The sequence below is a fragment of the Larus michahellis genome, chromosome 1 (assembly GCF_964199755.1).
Source record: "Larus michahellis chromosome 1, bLarMic1.1, whole genome shotgun sequence".
Taxonomy (NCBI): domain Eukaryota; kingdom Metazoa; phylum Chordata; class Aves; order Charadriiformes; family Laridae; genus Larus; species Larus michahellis.
Window position 1 is genome coordinate 184,913,509 of NC_133896.1, and position 18,460 is coordinate 184,931,968.

The 18,460-nt window shown below is 37.5% G+C and overlaps 1 protein-coding gene across 1 annotated transcript in view; it reads left to right on the plus strand.

Moving 5' to 3' along the window:
* Window positions 1-17,842, plus strand: part of DIAPH3 (diaphanous related formin 3) — a 244,841-nt gene extending 226,999 nt beyond the window's left edge. Inside the window, exon 28 of the mRNA XM_074564575.1 lies at window positions 16,315-17,842. Within this exon, the coding sequence (XP_074420676.1) occupies window positions 16,315-16,574 (260 nt within the window). The 3' untranslated portion in view covers window positions 16,575-17,842. The remainder of the gene's footprint in view (window positions 1-16,314) is intronic.
* Window positions 17,843-18,460: the final 618 nt, after the last annotated feature.

Consider the following 18,460-nt stretch of genomic DNA (forward strand, 5'->3'; position numbering starts at 1 on the left):
GTAAATACATGTGTTTATTTCATGCCAAAAATACCCTTATGTGTTGGGTTTTTTTATTATTCTTGCCTTTCCCACGTTGGAACTATAATGCTTTTCTTTACTAATTTTTTAGCTTTATGTTTTATGGAATTATTCAAATTTAACATCATATTTAGTATGTTTACAAGCGAGAGGCAAATAATCTCTAATATATGCGTAAAATATGATGATAATGTCCAATTAAAATATTTTGTTTATTGCTTATTTTGAATGGCAATGAGACTATATGAATTAAAGTAGTGTTGAATAACAGGTACTGTTATAGTTTTTATCACTACATACTACTTTTATCCTTTTTTTAAACTTGCTGCATACTCTACATAAGCACTGTTATGGGATTTTTTTTGAGAGAGTTCATAAAATATTTTTATGGGACTCAAATCACTTTTCTTTCATCTACTAAGCTAGCTATCTTAATAAAAATTCAAACACACAGGACTGAGTAATATCTAAAAATCACATAGTTGCCTTGCCATACAAAACATCACATTTATATTTTCATCCCTAAAGACTAAACTTAAACACATAGTCCTCCGCAGATGTGAAATTCTTAAGTTTGAATGTGCACTACTGGAGTTTATCAGTTTTGTGTGGCCAGGACTAAATCTAAGCCACCTTCAGTTCAAAGCCGTGATGATTTTCATGTGAAGGGTAGGATTTCATATACCGGTACGGAAGGAGGAATCATTTATTTTTTTATAGGCTGATTTTAAATCCAGAATATGTTTCAAGCTTGTCAGAAACTTGCAAAGCTACAGAAAAATATGGGTATCACAAATCTGTAAGAGACAGGAACCTAAACAACTGTAAGATCTATGTCTACTTAAGAAAAAGGTTAGTGAACATGAAGGCTTTTTAAAAAGGAAAAAATTGTGATAGCTAATGGCTGAGCAGCGTACTTGATAATGACAACTTTCACATCTACAGTACTTGTCAGTAATTTATATACAGAGTTCCCCTGTTTGTATCCAAACTGATCACTGTAGCAACCAGAATATAATTCATTTGAATTCTGTTCTTTACGCAGCCAGAAAAAGCTTTGTGAGATTCTATAGCTTGTGTTAAATAGGTGGCGAGACCAATACCCATAATGTTCTTCAGGCCTTAAAATCACCAAATCTGCGCCCTGTCCTACCTCGCAGAGAACGTCTCAATCTGCTGTCACTGTTCAGACTAGGAAGTCCACCTTTTATGCAGACTTCGCTGCAGTCAAAATTCAGAAGGTTCCAGATACAGAAGTTACCTTTAGATGTCTGGAGTGCAGGCATTCACATCTGAGTTAGTTACCGTAAGCTCTCTTTACCTGCTTGAAGTACCTACATTAGGGTGAAATGAAGCACAGTTTAGAAGTGCTTGTTTCTCCTCATTGACTGTGAAGGGAGCCTAAGGCAACCAGCACAAATTCATTCGGTCCAGTGAATCTCACGTTGGGATCAACGGCCTTTGGTCAGGCACAAGGATGCATAGGACTAAACGTGCACTTGGTTCAAATAATTTTATACAACATTGAAGAAAACAGCTAGTTTTTATTTCTGTACCTGCAATACATACAAGTCTGTAGTCAACAAATTTTATATATTTCATAGTTGTAGTTTTTATAAGCCTGGTTAGATTTGTGGTTTCTGGTCTGAAATTTAACTGAGGAAATTTTAGAGTATTCATTACCACAACAAAAATGTTTGTTAAAGAACAGGGAAATGCACCTACACAAATGTAGTCAAACTTTCGGTTTAAGCTGTATACTCTTATACTCTAGATAACAAAAGAGTTAAATTTATACATTCACTTCAGTTTATTGAAACTGTCCTTATTTCAAGCTTAATTTACGGAAAAAAAAATCTGTGTGGTTATTAAGCTCAGAAAAAGTGAACATTTTTAAGAGAATATGTCAGATAAATTCTTGATTGCAGTAGCTGAATTCTTAGAGGTAGAGGATATTCTCCCTTCCCATAGTTTTCCTCAGTTAAGATGTTTCTGGAGTAAAACTATATAAATATCTCTCCTACTATTTTTTCTCCAAAATTTTTGCAAATGTTTTTGGAGTCTGCTGAATGGTTATTCATATCACTGCTGATTAATGTTGAGAATATAGATTTGTAAGTGCTATTATTTTATTACACAACTGAAAATTATATTTCTTCTATAGGATGGTACTTTGAAATTAATACTAATGTGCTTGAGATTTGCATTTTAATAAATTTTACTTGGACCACAGTGAGCTGCTGAGCATTGGGAGATTTTTCAATAGCGTTTGTTTTCCTTTTAGCATTTAAAGCTCTTTGAGTATAGCATTACTCTTTTGAAATGAGCACTAATGAAGATGCTAGAAAAGATTTGAGAATATAACTCTAGCATATTTAGTATGAGTGAGTAACTTAATTTATTAGCTCACAATGTGTTTACAGAACATATTTGTTCTAGAAAGAAGTGTCATTATGATAATTATTATATGTAGTGTGTTTCCTAAACAGTGTTTTTAGCATCTCTAGAACATGGTGGGAGAAAAAGAATTTTCTTTTTTAGAATTGTGCAATGATCATGCCTGTATACAACGTGAGAGTAACCTACGGACATCCTGGTCTGTATGAATTTTGTACATATAAACTGGATGCTTGCCTTGTGTTCCAAAAAAATCTTTTCAGATATTCTCAGTGGCCTTAAATTTTTGAAAAGTATCCACAGAACTTCTCCTAATTGGCTGTCTTCCGGTGTCTCCAGTTACATAGGGAATAACACGGGGGAAAAAAAGTAACGAGATTTCTGAATTTATTCTTTTTCTGAGCAATCAAGTGGTTTCCATCACAGACTGGCTTGGTTCTGGAAATAGGTTGTTTTGTGAGTTTTTTTTGTCTACACTGAGTAGGCATCTATAATCAGTATAGTTGCAAAGAAGTAACCATCGGTGATTCCACACAACCGGCAAAGCTCACCCATAAAGCAGGTTGAAGAGCACAGACAGTGCAAAAACTGTTTCTGCCAAGAACAGGGCTGACGGTGGCTGGTTTAAAGAAAGTTCAAGTGTGTTATACATCTACGCGTGAGGAGGACACGCAGAATACAATGCTGGGACGTGATCACGGGGTATGTGCTTGAAGCTTGTAGAGGGGTGTATGTCAATATGAACTGATACAGTAAACAACTGAACAAAAGCCTTAAGAGAGAGAAATGGAATCATCACAGAATGGTTCGGGTTGGAAGGGACCTTAAAGGTCATCTAGTTCCAACCCCCCTGCCATTGGCAGGGACACCTCCCACTAGACCAGGCTGCTCAAAGCCTCATCCAGCCTGGTCTTGAACACCTCCAGGGATGGGGCATCGACAGCTTCCCTGGGAAACCTGTTCCAGTGCCTCACTAGACTTAACAGTAAAGAATTTTGTCCTGACATCCAATCTAAATCTCTCCTCTTCCAATTTGAGGATATTACCCCTTGTCCTATCCTAACACTCTCTGATAAAGAGTCCCTCCCCATCCTTCCTGTAGGTCCCCTTTAGGTACTGGAAGGCTGCTATAAGGTCTCTTTGGAGCCTTCTCTTCTGCTTTAACACTCATGTTAAAGTCTGCCTTGAAAGTCTTAACACTGTCTTGGGAGAAGCTTTCATCAAATTTAGATGTACAATGGCAACTAAGTACAGAGTTGTTAGAATATCTGCAGTCTTACTGGGTGCGCCTGGTATGGAGTTCACTTTCTTCATGGCAGCCCACAGGGTGCTGTGCTTTGTATTAGTGACTAAAACAGTGGTGATTTCACGCCAGTGTTTTGGCCGTTGCTGAGCAGTGCTTGCACAGCGGCAAGGCTGTCTTTCCCTCCATCCCCAAAACACACACAACGAGGAGGCTGGGGGCGGGCAAGAGGTTGGGAGGAGACATAACCAGCACAGCTCACCCAAACCGATGCTCCATACCGTATGTTGTTATGCTCAGTGGTAGAAACTGAGAGAACAGAGGAGAAAGGGGAAATGTTCATGGTTATGGCGTTTGTCTTCCCAAGCAGCTGAGGCCCTGCTATCCAGGAGGTGGCTGGCCGTCTGCCTGCCAATGGAAAATAGTGAATGAACTCCTTATTTTGCTTTGCTAGCACACACAGCTTTTGCTATGTGTATTAAATTGTCATTATCTCTATCCACAAGTCTTCTCACCTTCCTTCTATTTTTTCCTCACCCTATGGAAAAGGGGAGTGACCAAGCGGCTGGATAGCTCTTGGCCAGGGTCAACCCACCACAACGGTAATTCTTTTTTAACGTATTATGTTACAAACTTAAACATGTTTCGAAAGGATTACATTTTTTTCCGCTTCCTTCAGAAAGTCAGTTCACAGGTTTTTTAATGCTTTAATTGTGTCATAGTATGAATAATATTTAGATGAATGGCCAGAGTAACAGAAGAAGGAAAAGCTTTATAAACTTCAGCAGTCTCTGCTGTAATCTGTTGTCCTCAGAATTCTTGCACTGTTCAAACATTTACGTTTAACATGAGAATGCATTTGACCATGCGTGCTACAGAGAAAGAAGTTAAGCGTATATTTTTCTCTTTGTGACTGACTGGACTTGTATATTATTATTTTAATTACCCCTCAGGCAATCTTCTGCTGTGTGATCGTGTGCAGGTCAATGTTCTGCGAGTCCCTCAACATGACAGTTCATAGAATAATTATCCTGTCATCACACCTTGATTCATTGTTACGTCGTTTCTTCGGCTTTTTCTCTTACTCACATTTGCTTAGCAACCGGATCACACGTCTCTTATTATTCAAGTAATCATCCTCTGCAGCACATAGATGCATCAATTAAAGCTTTACAATGAAGTATATTGTTCCGTGTAGAATCCTCAGGTGTCAGGAATTAAAAATTGATTTTAAATGATGCAGGCCTTCTTCAAACGGCTAATCTGTGTTTATATTAAACAAACAAGCATGCTAACAATTCTAAACAAAAAAAAAAAGTGATAGGTCACAATCAATAGGAAATGAATGATAAAATTATATTCTGTTCTTAAAGCGCTTAGTCTTTTTTAGAGGTTTACCAATTTACATGCAGCTCTGAAATGTCTGAATGCCAAACATCTATTTTAGGTATGTTTTTTCAGACACAAATCAATTTTGTATCTGCTGTATTTACTCTTACCTGTATCCTTTGTAAACATTTTCTGGCTAATTTTCAGATTTGGATAAATTTCACAGCAAATTATTATTAGAATTAAACTCGAGTACCCAGAAGCTGTCAAGATGGTTCACTGATTTAATGTTGGCTTCCTGCAGCTTTGACTGTAATCAGCAGATGCTCTGGCATTACCATAAATGTTTTCTTAACTGTCTCTGTCAAAAAAAAAAAAAAAAAAAGAAGATTTTCCTGTTTGGAGTCTGCTTTTTCTGATTAAATTCGGTTTGGCTTCTTTTGCATAATTAATGATGATCTCTAACCAACTTTTTTATAATATCACCTTTTAAGCTAAACACATTTGCAAGGCTGCTACGTAAATCAGGATAGACAAAGGAAAACCAAGTCTATGTGTAAAAATCCTTTGTTTCAGTGGCTCGGGGGGTCTTGCTGCCTTCTGCCTTCATTTTACAGTGAGGGTAAAGGGTTCATTTTTACAGTCTTATTTTTTTCATATTCTACTTAAAATTTTCTAAGTTCCTCTGTAAGTGAGAGAGAGGTTTCTTCTGTTAAGTGCAAAGATGCGTTGTGTCTTAGATTTCTTGAAATTAAAAAAGTCCTCTCTTAGATAGCAAGATTAACTTCTGTTAGCTGGTTATCGCTAAACAGTAATTGCATGCAACTGATTAGGAAAAGAGGAAACTGGAAATGCTACAGTTGGCTTCTGATGTTTTTTACATACCAAAGTGGCTGCTAAGAGCCTTAACTGTTAGAATATAGGACAGTAAATATGTTAGTCACGTGAAAAAATGCATACCATTAATAATGTTAAACACGGCATTTGGAATTCACAATGACTGGATTAATTACCCGTGACAATGTGTCTCAAATTTGTCTCATATGATAATTCAGTGATATTTGGAAGAGTCAGTAATAGCCGTCTTTAAAAAAGAATTCCTGTTTTAGACTCCGTTGAAATCCTGGTTCCTTTTCAAAGCAATTTGTCACACTTGCAAAGTACAGTTGATGTCAAATACACGTATGGCTGGGTCATGTGAGGAGTAGAAACAATTTTTTTATATCCCATCTCTCTCCACACATGAGCAAAGCCCAATTACAGTCCATCCCAAAGAGAGGAAATAATTAAGTGAAAGCACATAGCATTAATTAGAGCTTCATATAAAGAGAGAGAGAAGAATTGTCAAAGGAATATATATGCAGTCTTGCAGAGCAAGAGGAAGATGAATCACTTTTCCTCTGCCTTTATTTCCCAGTATTTAGTTTTGTGTGAGTATCTTCTTGAAAATGTACTATTTCCTGCTACACAGTTTCAGCCTACTTGATAGCATGCTTTTCACTGTTTTCTGCAGAGCTTTGTCAGAGGAAAGAAAAAACCATAATAATAATAATACTTGAACAAATAAAGTTACATGAACTAAGATGATTCGGCTTCGTCCCATCTACAGCGTATTCATGAAAGCAGTCTTGGATGTTAGTTTACACAGGTTAAACTTCTCAATCAGGTCTGCTTCTGTCCCGTTGAGAAGCACCCATGCTATAAAGAAGGACAGATATCTTTAAGCTGACATCAACGTTGTGTAAATCTTTTTTCGATCTACTTAGGATTTGGAGTTCTCATAAATACTTTTCCAGGTTAGTAAATCACTACACTCTTACCTGTCATAGCAACAACAGCATGCAGCACTCTCTGCTGCTCTAATTCCCTCAGAGACTTGTTTTAAAAACGTTTTAAAATGAGAGGCGCCTGAGAGCTGTATGGTATTCTTGCAATCTTTCGGATAATAGTGAACGACAGCCCGCTGTGACAGTGACTGTGATCTGTGAGGGCAAGAACTGCCCCAGGACATTGCTCCGGTACCTGTTACAGGAATGTGGGAAAATTACGTTTCTACTCAATTGTTAAAACTAACACCCACCTAATTTACTTTCCGCTTTAGCCTTTCATCTTTATTCTGCTCCCAAAAACATTTGCAGGACTCTGTAGATCCCCCTTTCCCTTAGACGCAGATTGATGCCTAAGGAGAGAAGTGCAACAGGTGATGAGGGAAAGACAATTTTTCCCATTGGTTTGATCTGACATTACAAAATATTCGTGCTCTACCTTCAGGCAATGCAACCTACCAATATACTCTGATTGCAGATATAAACCTGGGAATGGAAGTTTGGGCTAAAAATAGGAAATACAAATTGTATGGTTTTGTAGCAGTTACTAGAATAGTTAGGGAATAACTTGCAAACACTTAATATCAAGAATAGTGGATAAGACATAATTCAGTGTTAGACTCTTGAGGCAATTACTAGACATAGTTATATAGGGTTTTTAAAAAATATTTATGCTAAATAGTAAATACTTGACAGAAACAAGTTTTATTTACAACCGCAGTGAGTAGAATCTCATAAATATCAAGTCAGTCTTTAAGACTTACTCTGTTGTTTGGATTTGTTGGGGGGTTTATTTTCCAGAGGTAGGAGGCTTCCTACTGTGTTGGGTTTTTTTTCTTCAAATTGTGTGTTTCTTTTCCATTTTGATTATTTTCACCAACATATTACTTATCATTATCCATTGCAGCTGCCAGTGGCTTTCCTTTGATGGCAGCAGTCTTTATGCATATCCCTGAAATTCTTTATCAAAGTGTACCTTGAAAGCAGTATTCATCTATAGGTAGATGCTACGCAGACAGGTTTGGAGACTAAATGTGTCTCCTGCTCAAAGGCAGCAGTGGCAGTTTAGTATGTGGGATCTACATAAATTATCGTCAGCTGAACAGAGGATAGCTTTAGACTATGGACCTCTCTGTATCTTGTCACAGATCACTAACTTATACAGTCATCATTTTTCACTCCCTGTTAACTCTAAAGAGGATTTGAAATGGCAAGCTACAATATACTTGTGAACAAAGTAAAAAAAACCAAGTAACAAACCACGTTAATTGTAATTTCCTGATCATTTCCTGACTTAAAGAAGAGAAAAAGCTGATGTTTATCCTATTTGTACCTTGGGAGAAATTCCATAAATACCTAGGCTGCATAACATTTCTGGCCACTGCCCGAAGACCCACTGCCACTTGGTATCCATGTAGATCAAGATTTATCTTTTTACACCCTTCATCCTAACGTAATTAAGAAGATTATTTTATTACTTATTAATACTAAAATTATGTCAAGTTATTTATCCATTTTGAAATTAAGGGACTTACACATTTAGTTTTTTAAGAATGATTCAAACCATGTGCTCCAAAAATCAATAATGACCACAAAGTAAGTTTCTATTTTGGAAGTTACCATTTTGTAGTTTCCTAGGAACTCCCAAATGTGCCTTCATCCGGGGAAAGATGTGTGAGAAGACACGGGAGATCCACTCTAATTCTGAGTAAAATAGGGAGGATGCCAAACTCCTAAGTCTGAATTAACCGTCAGACACCTTCACAGGTTTCTCCTCTCACATAAAAACCTTGGATGATTTCTGTCAGTATTCTGATCCACACTTTGGTTCTCTTTTCACCATGACAGGCACTCAAGACTTTCATTTAAATCCCAGTAACTTAAAGATGCATTTCTTGTAACAAAAGTCATTGCCATATTAAAGGTGAGAATATATTAGTTTGAACAGAGAAATTCGTCCCAACTCAATGCAAATGCAAAGTACATTTGGAAAAGATAGGAACAAGAATGAATGATCAACAGGAGCTTACGGTAGTCTTCGAGAAGATGTAGGTATGCAAGAGATTAAAAGAATCTTTAAAGGCTTTGCTTTAGGGGCAAGTAAAAGGGAGCTGGTCCAGTGTAGTTCCTCTCATAACAAATTAGTTTGCTCACAGTTTGTAATTGATTTTCTTTGAAATTTAGTTTCTATAACTTCTCTATTCTAGCCTTACTTAGTGCTGACATACTCTCTTCTTGCCTTTGAAATGAACAAAAAAAACCTATATTCACTGATTCTGAAGACTTTGTCTCATCTAAATTGAGCTTACTGATTGTTTATTCCTTGTGTTTTGCACATTTTTAACACAACACTCAAGAACAGCAGCAACTATTAAATGAAATGTGCATGACAGTATTTTTTTAAACGTTTCAAAAATCAGTAACACTTTTCCATGCCTCATTAATTATTGTCTGCTTTAGATTAGTCAAGTTGTGAGCATTTAGCATGAAATACTAGGGTGTAAGAAATTACTTATCAAGCAAAGATCATTCAAGTACAGCTACCGCTCCTTTAGGTGTTAGGGCTGGGGCTGCAGGGTATAACTGAAAAAAGTCGTAACAACACATATCACTCCTTTAACATTTCAGGGATATTCTCCAATCCTACCCTTGTCAGTCATAGAAATTGTTGAAAAATATGAAACTAATAAAAAGTGGCACTAAAAAGTATTTTAAGTATTTTCCATTATACTATCCACCAAGGAGCTATGCCATTTTTTATGAGTGATGTTATGTAATAGACATGGACCTTCTAGCTATAGCAGTCTTTCATATTATGTCTAAATTTTGCTTTTGGTTGGTAAGACAGGCTTTTAAGAAAGATAATAAGGTGTCGTGATGTTCCAACAGTAATGCCAAGGTCTGGGAATGGATTTCAGAGGGCCAACTTTGGGCTGTATAAAAGACATTAAGGAAAGATGGGTGCCTGAAAAAAATCAGGGCTTGCAACTGTCCAATATCCTAAACTCTAATACAAATGGAGGGGTCAGTGCAGGAAAGAAGAACCTCATTTGTTATTTGAGAGGAAAACAAGAATTAACGATTTTCCTGTTGACGTTTTTGATAGTAAAAAGCCAAGAGTTTGTAATCTTGAAGTTCAAAATGACAACTTTCAGAATTGGTGCGTTTTTTTAATTGGAAAATTAAAATAGGGAATGCTAAAAGACAGATGGAGTCCTCGCATCTCTAAGCTATTCTAGTGTGTTGGCCTCAGGTGGCAGCCGAACTCCCACCCAGCTGCTCATTCCGTCCCCGCTTTGGTGGGGTGGGGAGGGGAATAGGAAAAACAGGAGCAGGAATGCTCATGCGTCAAGATAAAGACAGTAACTTACCAGTTACTGTCAAGATCAAAACAGTCTCAACTTGGGGAAAATTAATTTATTGCCCATTTATATATATATACACATATATATAAAAAACTACTGATTTGGGTATTGGGAAACAAAACCAAAAAAAGCATCAAAACACTTAGGGAAAATACACTCCTCCTGCTTTCTCAGACTTGGCTTCACTCCAGACCACTCTTTTGCCCCCTTGTTATCACCGCAGGTGATGCTCAGTCCCGTCAGTGAGTGAACGAATGGCACAAGGGGATGATGGGCTCAGCCGTGCCCTGTGGTGGGTCCTTTGGAGCCATCTGGAACTGTGTCCAGCACGGGGCAACCCCTGACCTCTCCTCATAGAGGCCACCCCTGCAGACCCCTTGCTACCATTGCTTTGCTACCTACATCCAATACAGATTTAGAGTTGAAGCTAGACACAGCTGAAGTGGGAATTCAGAACCTCCTCCTTGTCCTGAACTTAAAAACAGAGGTCCTCAAAATGCCTGCCAGCTGTGGTCGTATTCAGCCTTTCAAAATACAACTGTGTCTAAGTCAGTCTCAACCAGCTGAAACATAAACCAGTATTGTCTGGTTTACATCAGAAAAAGTAGTTCATGCTTAGAAACTGTTTCACTCTTTTCATTATTTTTTCAGCAAAGCACTGGCGATGCTTTATATTTTGGTATTGGCAAAAGAACCCTTTAGGAACATCTCCAGACCAACTTCTCAAGGGCTTCTGTTTATTCAGATGGGGGCGCATATGAGGATGTACACTGGTATCCTCACAAGGTCCATGGTATGTGACCATGGTCTAAACACACATGGCAAGGTCGCATCGGGACATGCTCAATGGTGTGGTCAGTGTAATTTGTGGAAGATGGACAGGATTTCTAAATGGAGGCTGGATTGCTGCGAGCATTCCCGCTTGTCGGAATGCTGCACAGCTGCTTCCAGAATCAGTGCATTGCACTGCTGTCACAAGCACGTGCTCTTTGCCCTGCTCTTGTGCTGGGGAGCGACGTGAGCGCAGCACCAACATGGTGTGGTGGCTTTTCCCTGATTTTCAGTTCCATACGTTGGGTGCAGGGAACCAGAGGCAAACTTTGCCTCTCCACTGGGGAGGCAGTGATGAGGATTATGGATAGGGCTGTTAACTTTTACCAAGCCAAAACCATTTGGCGTGGGGGCGTGCCCTCATAATATCTTCTATCACAGGCAAGTCATCACTCACAATATAAAAGTAATTTGCATTGGTGGTAAGCTTGGTGAGTATGCGTGGGCTTAAGAAAATTCTTAGCATAGACACTGCTTCAGGAATACGATGTAGCGCATGGAGCACAAGCCAGAGAGATTGGAAATATTCCACTGGGGTTTTGAGCATTTTTCACTGTTAACTTGGTAAAAGATGTAATGAGGTTGTAACTGCAATTGTTCTTTCTTATGTTACAATTTTGTCATGCTCCACATTGAGATGTATGACTGTAATACAAGCATATAATGCCATGTAATGCAGTTCTCCTTATTGTATTTGCAACTTTATTTTTCAATCGGTATACAAGTATTTACATAGAAACTCAATATGTCCTTAGTATCAAGACTTTTATGAGGAAACTATGCAATGAAATAAAGCTTTTCAAAGTCCTTTTTAAAAAAATATTTATTAGTAATTTTAAAAAAAATCTGTATGTCTACTTTAGTGAGTCTCTTGCAGTCATTTTTGTTCTCTGTTAAAGTTAATACATAACAATATTATGCAGGATTTAAAAATCTCCAACTGATCATATTTTGCTTCCCCAGGTTCACAGCAGGAAGGTCTCATACCGCTGATTTTTTTCTGTTCACATGCTAGTGCGCAATTTCCTTTTTCTGAATATAAAGAATGTAGCCTTTAATAGATTATAAGCATATCATTATAAGTTATTCTATGCTAGGACACTGTTTAAACTGTGGAAAGCTATTAAGCACAATTTTCTGTCAACTGAATTTCCTGAGCATTGCTGTTAATCAAAGTAATTTTAAAAGACTTGTGTCTAGATGATAGTAGCTATTTGGCTCTAGGTTATGTGAATATGATTTTGAAATGTTTTTGATTAACAGCAATGTTCAGGAAATTCATATCTGTGAAAACGGAATTTTAATAGGTCTGAAGGACCCACAAGAGTTAGATACTGAACAAGGGCAAGAAAAAGATTTAACCGTCCTGGAGTCCGGACACTGAGACTTTAGTAGTGTGCCAAGCAATCTCTGCCTAAACCATGCCTGGAAGCATCAGTAGCAGGGAAGTCAAAACTATTATGGGTAAATGTCTTCTCGCCCCCGCGTTTAGAAAACTTAAACGTGAATTCAGAATTTTTGCTTTTTTTTCATCTGTGTAATGATTGTTATGATACAGGTGAATGGCAGTTTTTGATTGCAAAAAGTGACCAAGCATTAGAAATTTATCTCCACTACTTCCAATATATACAGCAAATTAGTAATTTCTGTCTTTCTCCAGTGATTTTTAATGTCTGATTTCTTTTTTCTTGCTACTGCCGGAAGGTACACCTTGCTACAGTAGGTGGACAAATAGTGCATCTGCAGAAATGTAAGCTTTCTTCTTTACAAGACTTCATGTAGAAGTGGCTTTCCATTATAGTTTTCTTCTAGCCTTCTATGACTTTATTGTATTCAATTCTTTAAAAGTGTATTTGATCCAAGGTGTGTAAGTGTGTAAATATATTTATTTTGTTCTGCAATTTCTTTCAAATATAGTTTGCTGCCAAAAGCGCTAACCAAATTTATGTACGTCCATGATGTAATGGTTCAAAGTAGTGTAGAAAAAGCTGTTCGTATGTGTATGGTTGTGGATTTTCTGTGGGTACCCTTGTTCTAGAGACATAGGATTAAAACGGTGGCCAGTGTCACTGAGCCATGTCCTTGCTGTTGCAGGCAGCCATATCAATAATGTCTTCAGGAACAGATCCAATTCCCGCTTATAACCGGTTTAAAACTGCTTATAACAGTTTTTAATTTGTATGCAAGGTGCACTGGCTTTGTTAAATCACCTACCTCAACAGTTATGGGTTGAAAATGCACTTCTTCAGTTTTGTTACTATGGCGTAGGATTCGAGAGAATTGTGGTAATGGTCCAAAGACATGACTGTGGCATGGATGGGGTGCCAAATCACCAACGCATCCAAGCTTTGAATCAGTGTGCGAAGCAGTGCAGGGTGTTGAAGAGTTTGAGGTTAACACAAATTAATTCCTGCTTTATGAAAAAAAAAATAAAAAAAAAATTGGCAGGGTAGTCATTAATATTTCTAAGGAATTAGCGAGACTTTCTCCTTTTTACCGTGCTAGTACCTAACTAATTTTAAACTGTGATCTTTCACTCTGATAAGAAGAATGCCACCAGCAGCATATATATCTCAAGTGTTACAGCAGTTAATTCTTTAGGTGCCTATTTAATTAAGTAAAATCTAGGACTGCAAGTAATATGTGTGCTTTCTGAACCAGGCTGAGCAAAGTTTGGTGTTTCTGGGTGGGATTCACAACAGCCGGTTTACTAAACAGGGAACTGCCCACCGACATATCTACTCATACTGGACATCCACTTAGGCACAGCAATGCTATACGGAGACGTTCCTCCTTGACTGAAAGAACACACAGGGTGAAGATGCCGCCTGGTTTAGGAAGCAGCTGAAACAGCAACTTTGAGATGATAAAACTGGGTTTAGATAAAATATGTGTGTTCGAATATTTTTTTTTTATTTTTAGCTGACACTAGCTGCTCAGTATTTTTTGTACATGGCTGAGACCAAAGTGTTCTCATTACTTAGGAAGTGCAATTATTTGCTAGAGTAAGGCATTTATGTATTAAGAACATGACACTGTGGTTTTTCTGGTGAATCGTGGCATCTTCACTGCACAGGAGTTACAACTGGTGAAACAAGGACTACTCACTTAAACTGGCCAGTGATTAAGCCACTTTCCTAATCCCTTTTCCCATTGTTGCAGGACCCCTCAGACTGAAGGGAAGGACTCTGGTCCTTCAAGTTGAACGCTCCACTTATTAGTCTGTGCCTCGAAAGTCACAAATATCAACGTGATTGCTGCTCTTTTCAGGGGGGAAAAAAGACACAGCTGTAGTCAGCTTTACTTGGTCACTATTCCCACGCAACAGTTCCAGATTGTAGGCAGCAAGTTATGGGACACACCTTTCTGCAAGGCTAAATCAGTTACCTGAGTTTCAAAGCGGGACAAGAGTTTAGTTAGACCCCAACATCTGCTCCTTCTTGATAGCTAACTTGCAGCAGTTCCCTGCTTAGACTCTTTACTGTTCTAAATTTCACTCTAAGGCACCTTATTCTGCCCCTTGCACACTATGAGAAACTGGGGAAAATATTGCTGGATTTTTACTTTGAGGCCTCAGTTCATAAGTGTTCACCACCTCTGTTATTCAGTCTAGTTCATCATACCTAATTAATTCCTCGTGCCTGAGTATTTTGGGGTGAAGAATCCACTAAACTGCAAAGTAGTTAATATTTGGATGTTGGTACACTTGGGAAGCTTACTTTCATTGCCTAATTTATTTTTGCCTTTTTTAAAGTCCAACACCTATACTTAATCTCTGATTATATGACAACATGCTTTTTTCTACTTAAAAAAAAATGTATTGATTTTCAAAACACCCGATATTTTTCCCACTACCCCTAAACTGAATGTGAACAAAAAGGGCAATGGTGCAGCTAGTATTTTGTATATTGATATAGGTAGCATGCTTTTATCAGCCTGCAAATACATGTTCAGAATCAATAAATATAAACATTTAAATAGAATGGGATATTTAAAAGCGTACATACCAGGGATGTTTTAATTAAATATAATGGGTTTATTATATGTAATTATAAAGATGTGTTCGTACCCAGTCTTTGGCCTTCTGTGATTCAGGAAAACTTGAGATGAGTGCTGCTGCATCTTCAGGGTCAAATTATTTTCCATAGTATAAAATAAAAATTAGATTTTTCACCTAAGTGCAAAATTCGCCTGTTATCAATTTTCAATTAAGGATTGTTTATCTGATTTAGAAAATGATAGGAAGAAGGTATTTATTTTCCTCCGCTTGCCAAAAGGTGATCGTACTTAGAAAATTTGCTGAGATTGTCCAAGAAAGTGTGTAAAATCCTCATCCATCACCAAGAGCCCCTGGTCAGGGAATGACAGTGCAGTAAATATCTTCAGCAGCTGCCTTTTAATGTACAAGCTGTTTTCGGTAGGAATTTTCAGCACTCACATAAAACACACTGTCATGAGTGACTGCCTGTGCTCCAAAGTCATTACTATTGGGATGATGGAACATCTTTCAGCGAATAACCAAAAAACTTTAAATGTCATGTCAAGTTTGTTGAAGCCATTTTCAAGCCTCGCTCAAGGTTACATGAATATTGAGCATGCCTGTTTTTAAAAAGTTTGAGATCTATGAGAGGGCCCGCCTGATATGCTGGTTTTGAGAACAGTCACTCGGCTGCAGGGGGTGGGGGAGGGGGGGTGGGGACAAGAAAAGAAATCTGTCTATTAATACACATTAATCCAGCAAAGCTCTTGGAAGTCAAGTGGAACTTCTTGTGACAGTCAATGCCAGTGATGTTCAGCAAAAAGGAGCAGGTTATGCAAATTCTGAAAATTACTTAGCTGCCTAAAAGATCACAAAGGAAAGAAAAATTATGACGATGGATAATTAAATCGAAATAGATTTTTAAATACATTTTAAAATTTGAACAATTTAAAAAATAAGTAGGAAATGTAATTACCCAGATAAAACTTTGGAAGACACTGGAAAGTGCTGAGTACTCTCTTTTCTCTTTGACTCCGGTAAGAAAGGAGTCAGGATGCTGTCAGGTTCTATGTGTGATTTTGTAGGAAATATGGATGCTAATCTAATGAAGTCATGTAACGTCTGTATCACTTCCAAGGGACCAAGCCTACTGCCTTTGAAGTGATAATATTTTTTGTCTTGCCTCCTTGGTAATCATTACTCCTTCTAGTACATCATCTGCATGTAAAATTTTGTCTGATCAAGAGGTCTTTTTGTATTACAAAATATTGAAACTGAGTACTTTAATAGTAAAACAAGGTTTATTTGTTTTATCTTCTGCAGAGAACCAGAAAGGACAACTAGAGAAGTCGTGTTCGCACCACAGTATCAGTTCAAACTTGACAAGATGCCCAGTCACCAAAGAAGTTACTTATGATGTGGAAACAAGTTCTTCTACGGCGTGGAACAAGGCTCTTGGGAGAAAGGAAGCCTGTCATGGAGAAGGCAACAAAGAAAAGAAAATAGATCGTATCGGGTCTCCCTCTAAGGGAGAAGCCATTCCAGAAGTAGAAGCTCTCCTGGCAAGACTGCGAGCACTATAGAATAATCATGTAAAGGATTAAATCAAAGCTTAAAACCAAACTCTAATAGCCTACATCTTTAAAGATACACCACTAATTTTCTATTATTGACATTACATACTTCTGAGTTCCCAACTTCTCTATAGATGAATACTCTATTTCTAAACTGTTTGCAAGACTGTACAAAATGATACTATAGTTTTGCATGACTGCAAGATGATTCTTGTTACATGTTTTTACCTACTGAGCATACAAAAAATACCAGAAGAAACAGATACTACATTTATTCCACGGCATAATCCTTTTAGTGGACAAACAGCTGGACCACACGCTTTGAGACCTTCTCAAAATAGGAGTGTCTTTTAAATATTGTTAAATCATCATGCCTGGGAATAAGGGTCAGTAAATAGCGGAAAGGGTATTCTTATATTTTCTACTGCAATTGCTATACTTAAGAGATTTTAGCACCTAAAAAGTATTGTTATAGCATCCTTTGCAATTACAATAATAGGAAATATGTATCGTATAAATCAGCCATGTTCCACTTTGAGTTCATCAGAGAGCACCAAAGCTTGCTGAATTATATATGTATTTACAAAATGGAAATCCATGGACAGTAAGCAAAAAATCTATGCAAATAATATACTTTATGTGTGATTAATATATTGCTGCTTAGTTATATTAAGCTTAGTTATGATTATTGTATCAAAATAATATATACAATTTCTATGATTGCAAGGTTTTGCAATTGTGTCCACAGTGGGGGAAAATGTCTCCACAGTTACTTACCAGTGTAATTTTTTATCTTTTCACATGTGAGTTAATATGTTTCTATAAAAGGAACATGTAATGGAAAAGATTTTTGCAATTGGTTTTTCACAAACTCATTTTCCAGTAGCCCGTAAAGTCTTATTTGCTGGCACAATAGGAATCTTGCACATAATTGCATCTCTGTTATCTCACTGTCATTGTACAGTGTTAGGTGTTTGCTATCGTATTTATTAATTGCACATCATAAAGAATGACTACCTATGTTACCAACCAGGAAGCTACTATTAGTATCTTTGCTCCGTTATTTAAAGCTTCCTTATTATAAGAGTGTATTAGGTATCTAATCTCTTTCTTCTAAATTACTATGTTTTTCTTTACAAAATGCTGAAAAATATGTCTTTCAATAAGAGTCAGTTACATGAAACCAGTGTTTCAATGCTCCAGTGCTTTTTATATCCTTGTTTAAGTTGCCTTCGTACTTCCTGCACTAAACATTAATAAAGTTAATTAGAACTCGGAAACTGGGCCTGTTTATACATACTGCACGGAGGGCTTTTCAGCCGTCATGGGAGTCAATCTCATGTTTCTAGGGCTGTTGTAACTGTCATTACACACTCTAATTACATTTCCCGCCTTAGCTGAAAAAATATAAGAGCTATAAACAGAAGTCAGGGAAAGATACAGATAAAGCCTATCGGACAGTCGTTTCCTCAGCTCTTCTTGCAAACAACATGCAAAGCTGTCACACAGGGCCGCCTTTGGTAATTTGAAATTGCATAGAGTAACCACAGGATTGGGGCTTAATGCATCGTTAGTGGCTAACTAGAAATACAGCTGCTACTAGTTGTCCCACTAAGGACTTCTGCACCTCCACTGTTAAGACTTACTACTCCTGTTTACAGGGTGCAGTAAAAATTACTATCTGCAAAGTACGTTATGCTTGACTAAATAAAACGGTGTTTCAAACACAAAGAAAATGTATGTTGAAGGAAAAAAAATAAAACTAACCATTCACCGGGTGTCTTCAGCTGCTGAGGATGTGTTAAAATAAAAGGGGCAGGAGTAGAGAACTGCCTCTGGAATACGAGCGGGATGACCTACCAAGTGAAGGTGGAAGTACAAATTTATTTTCCTGA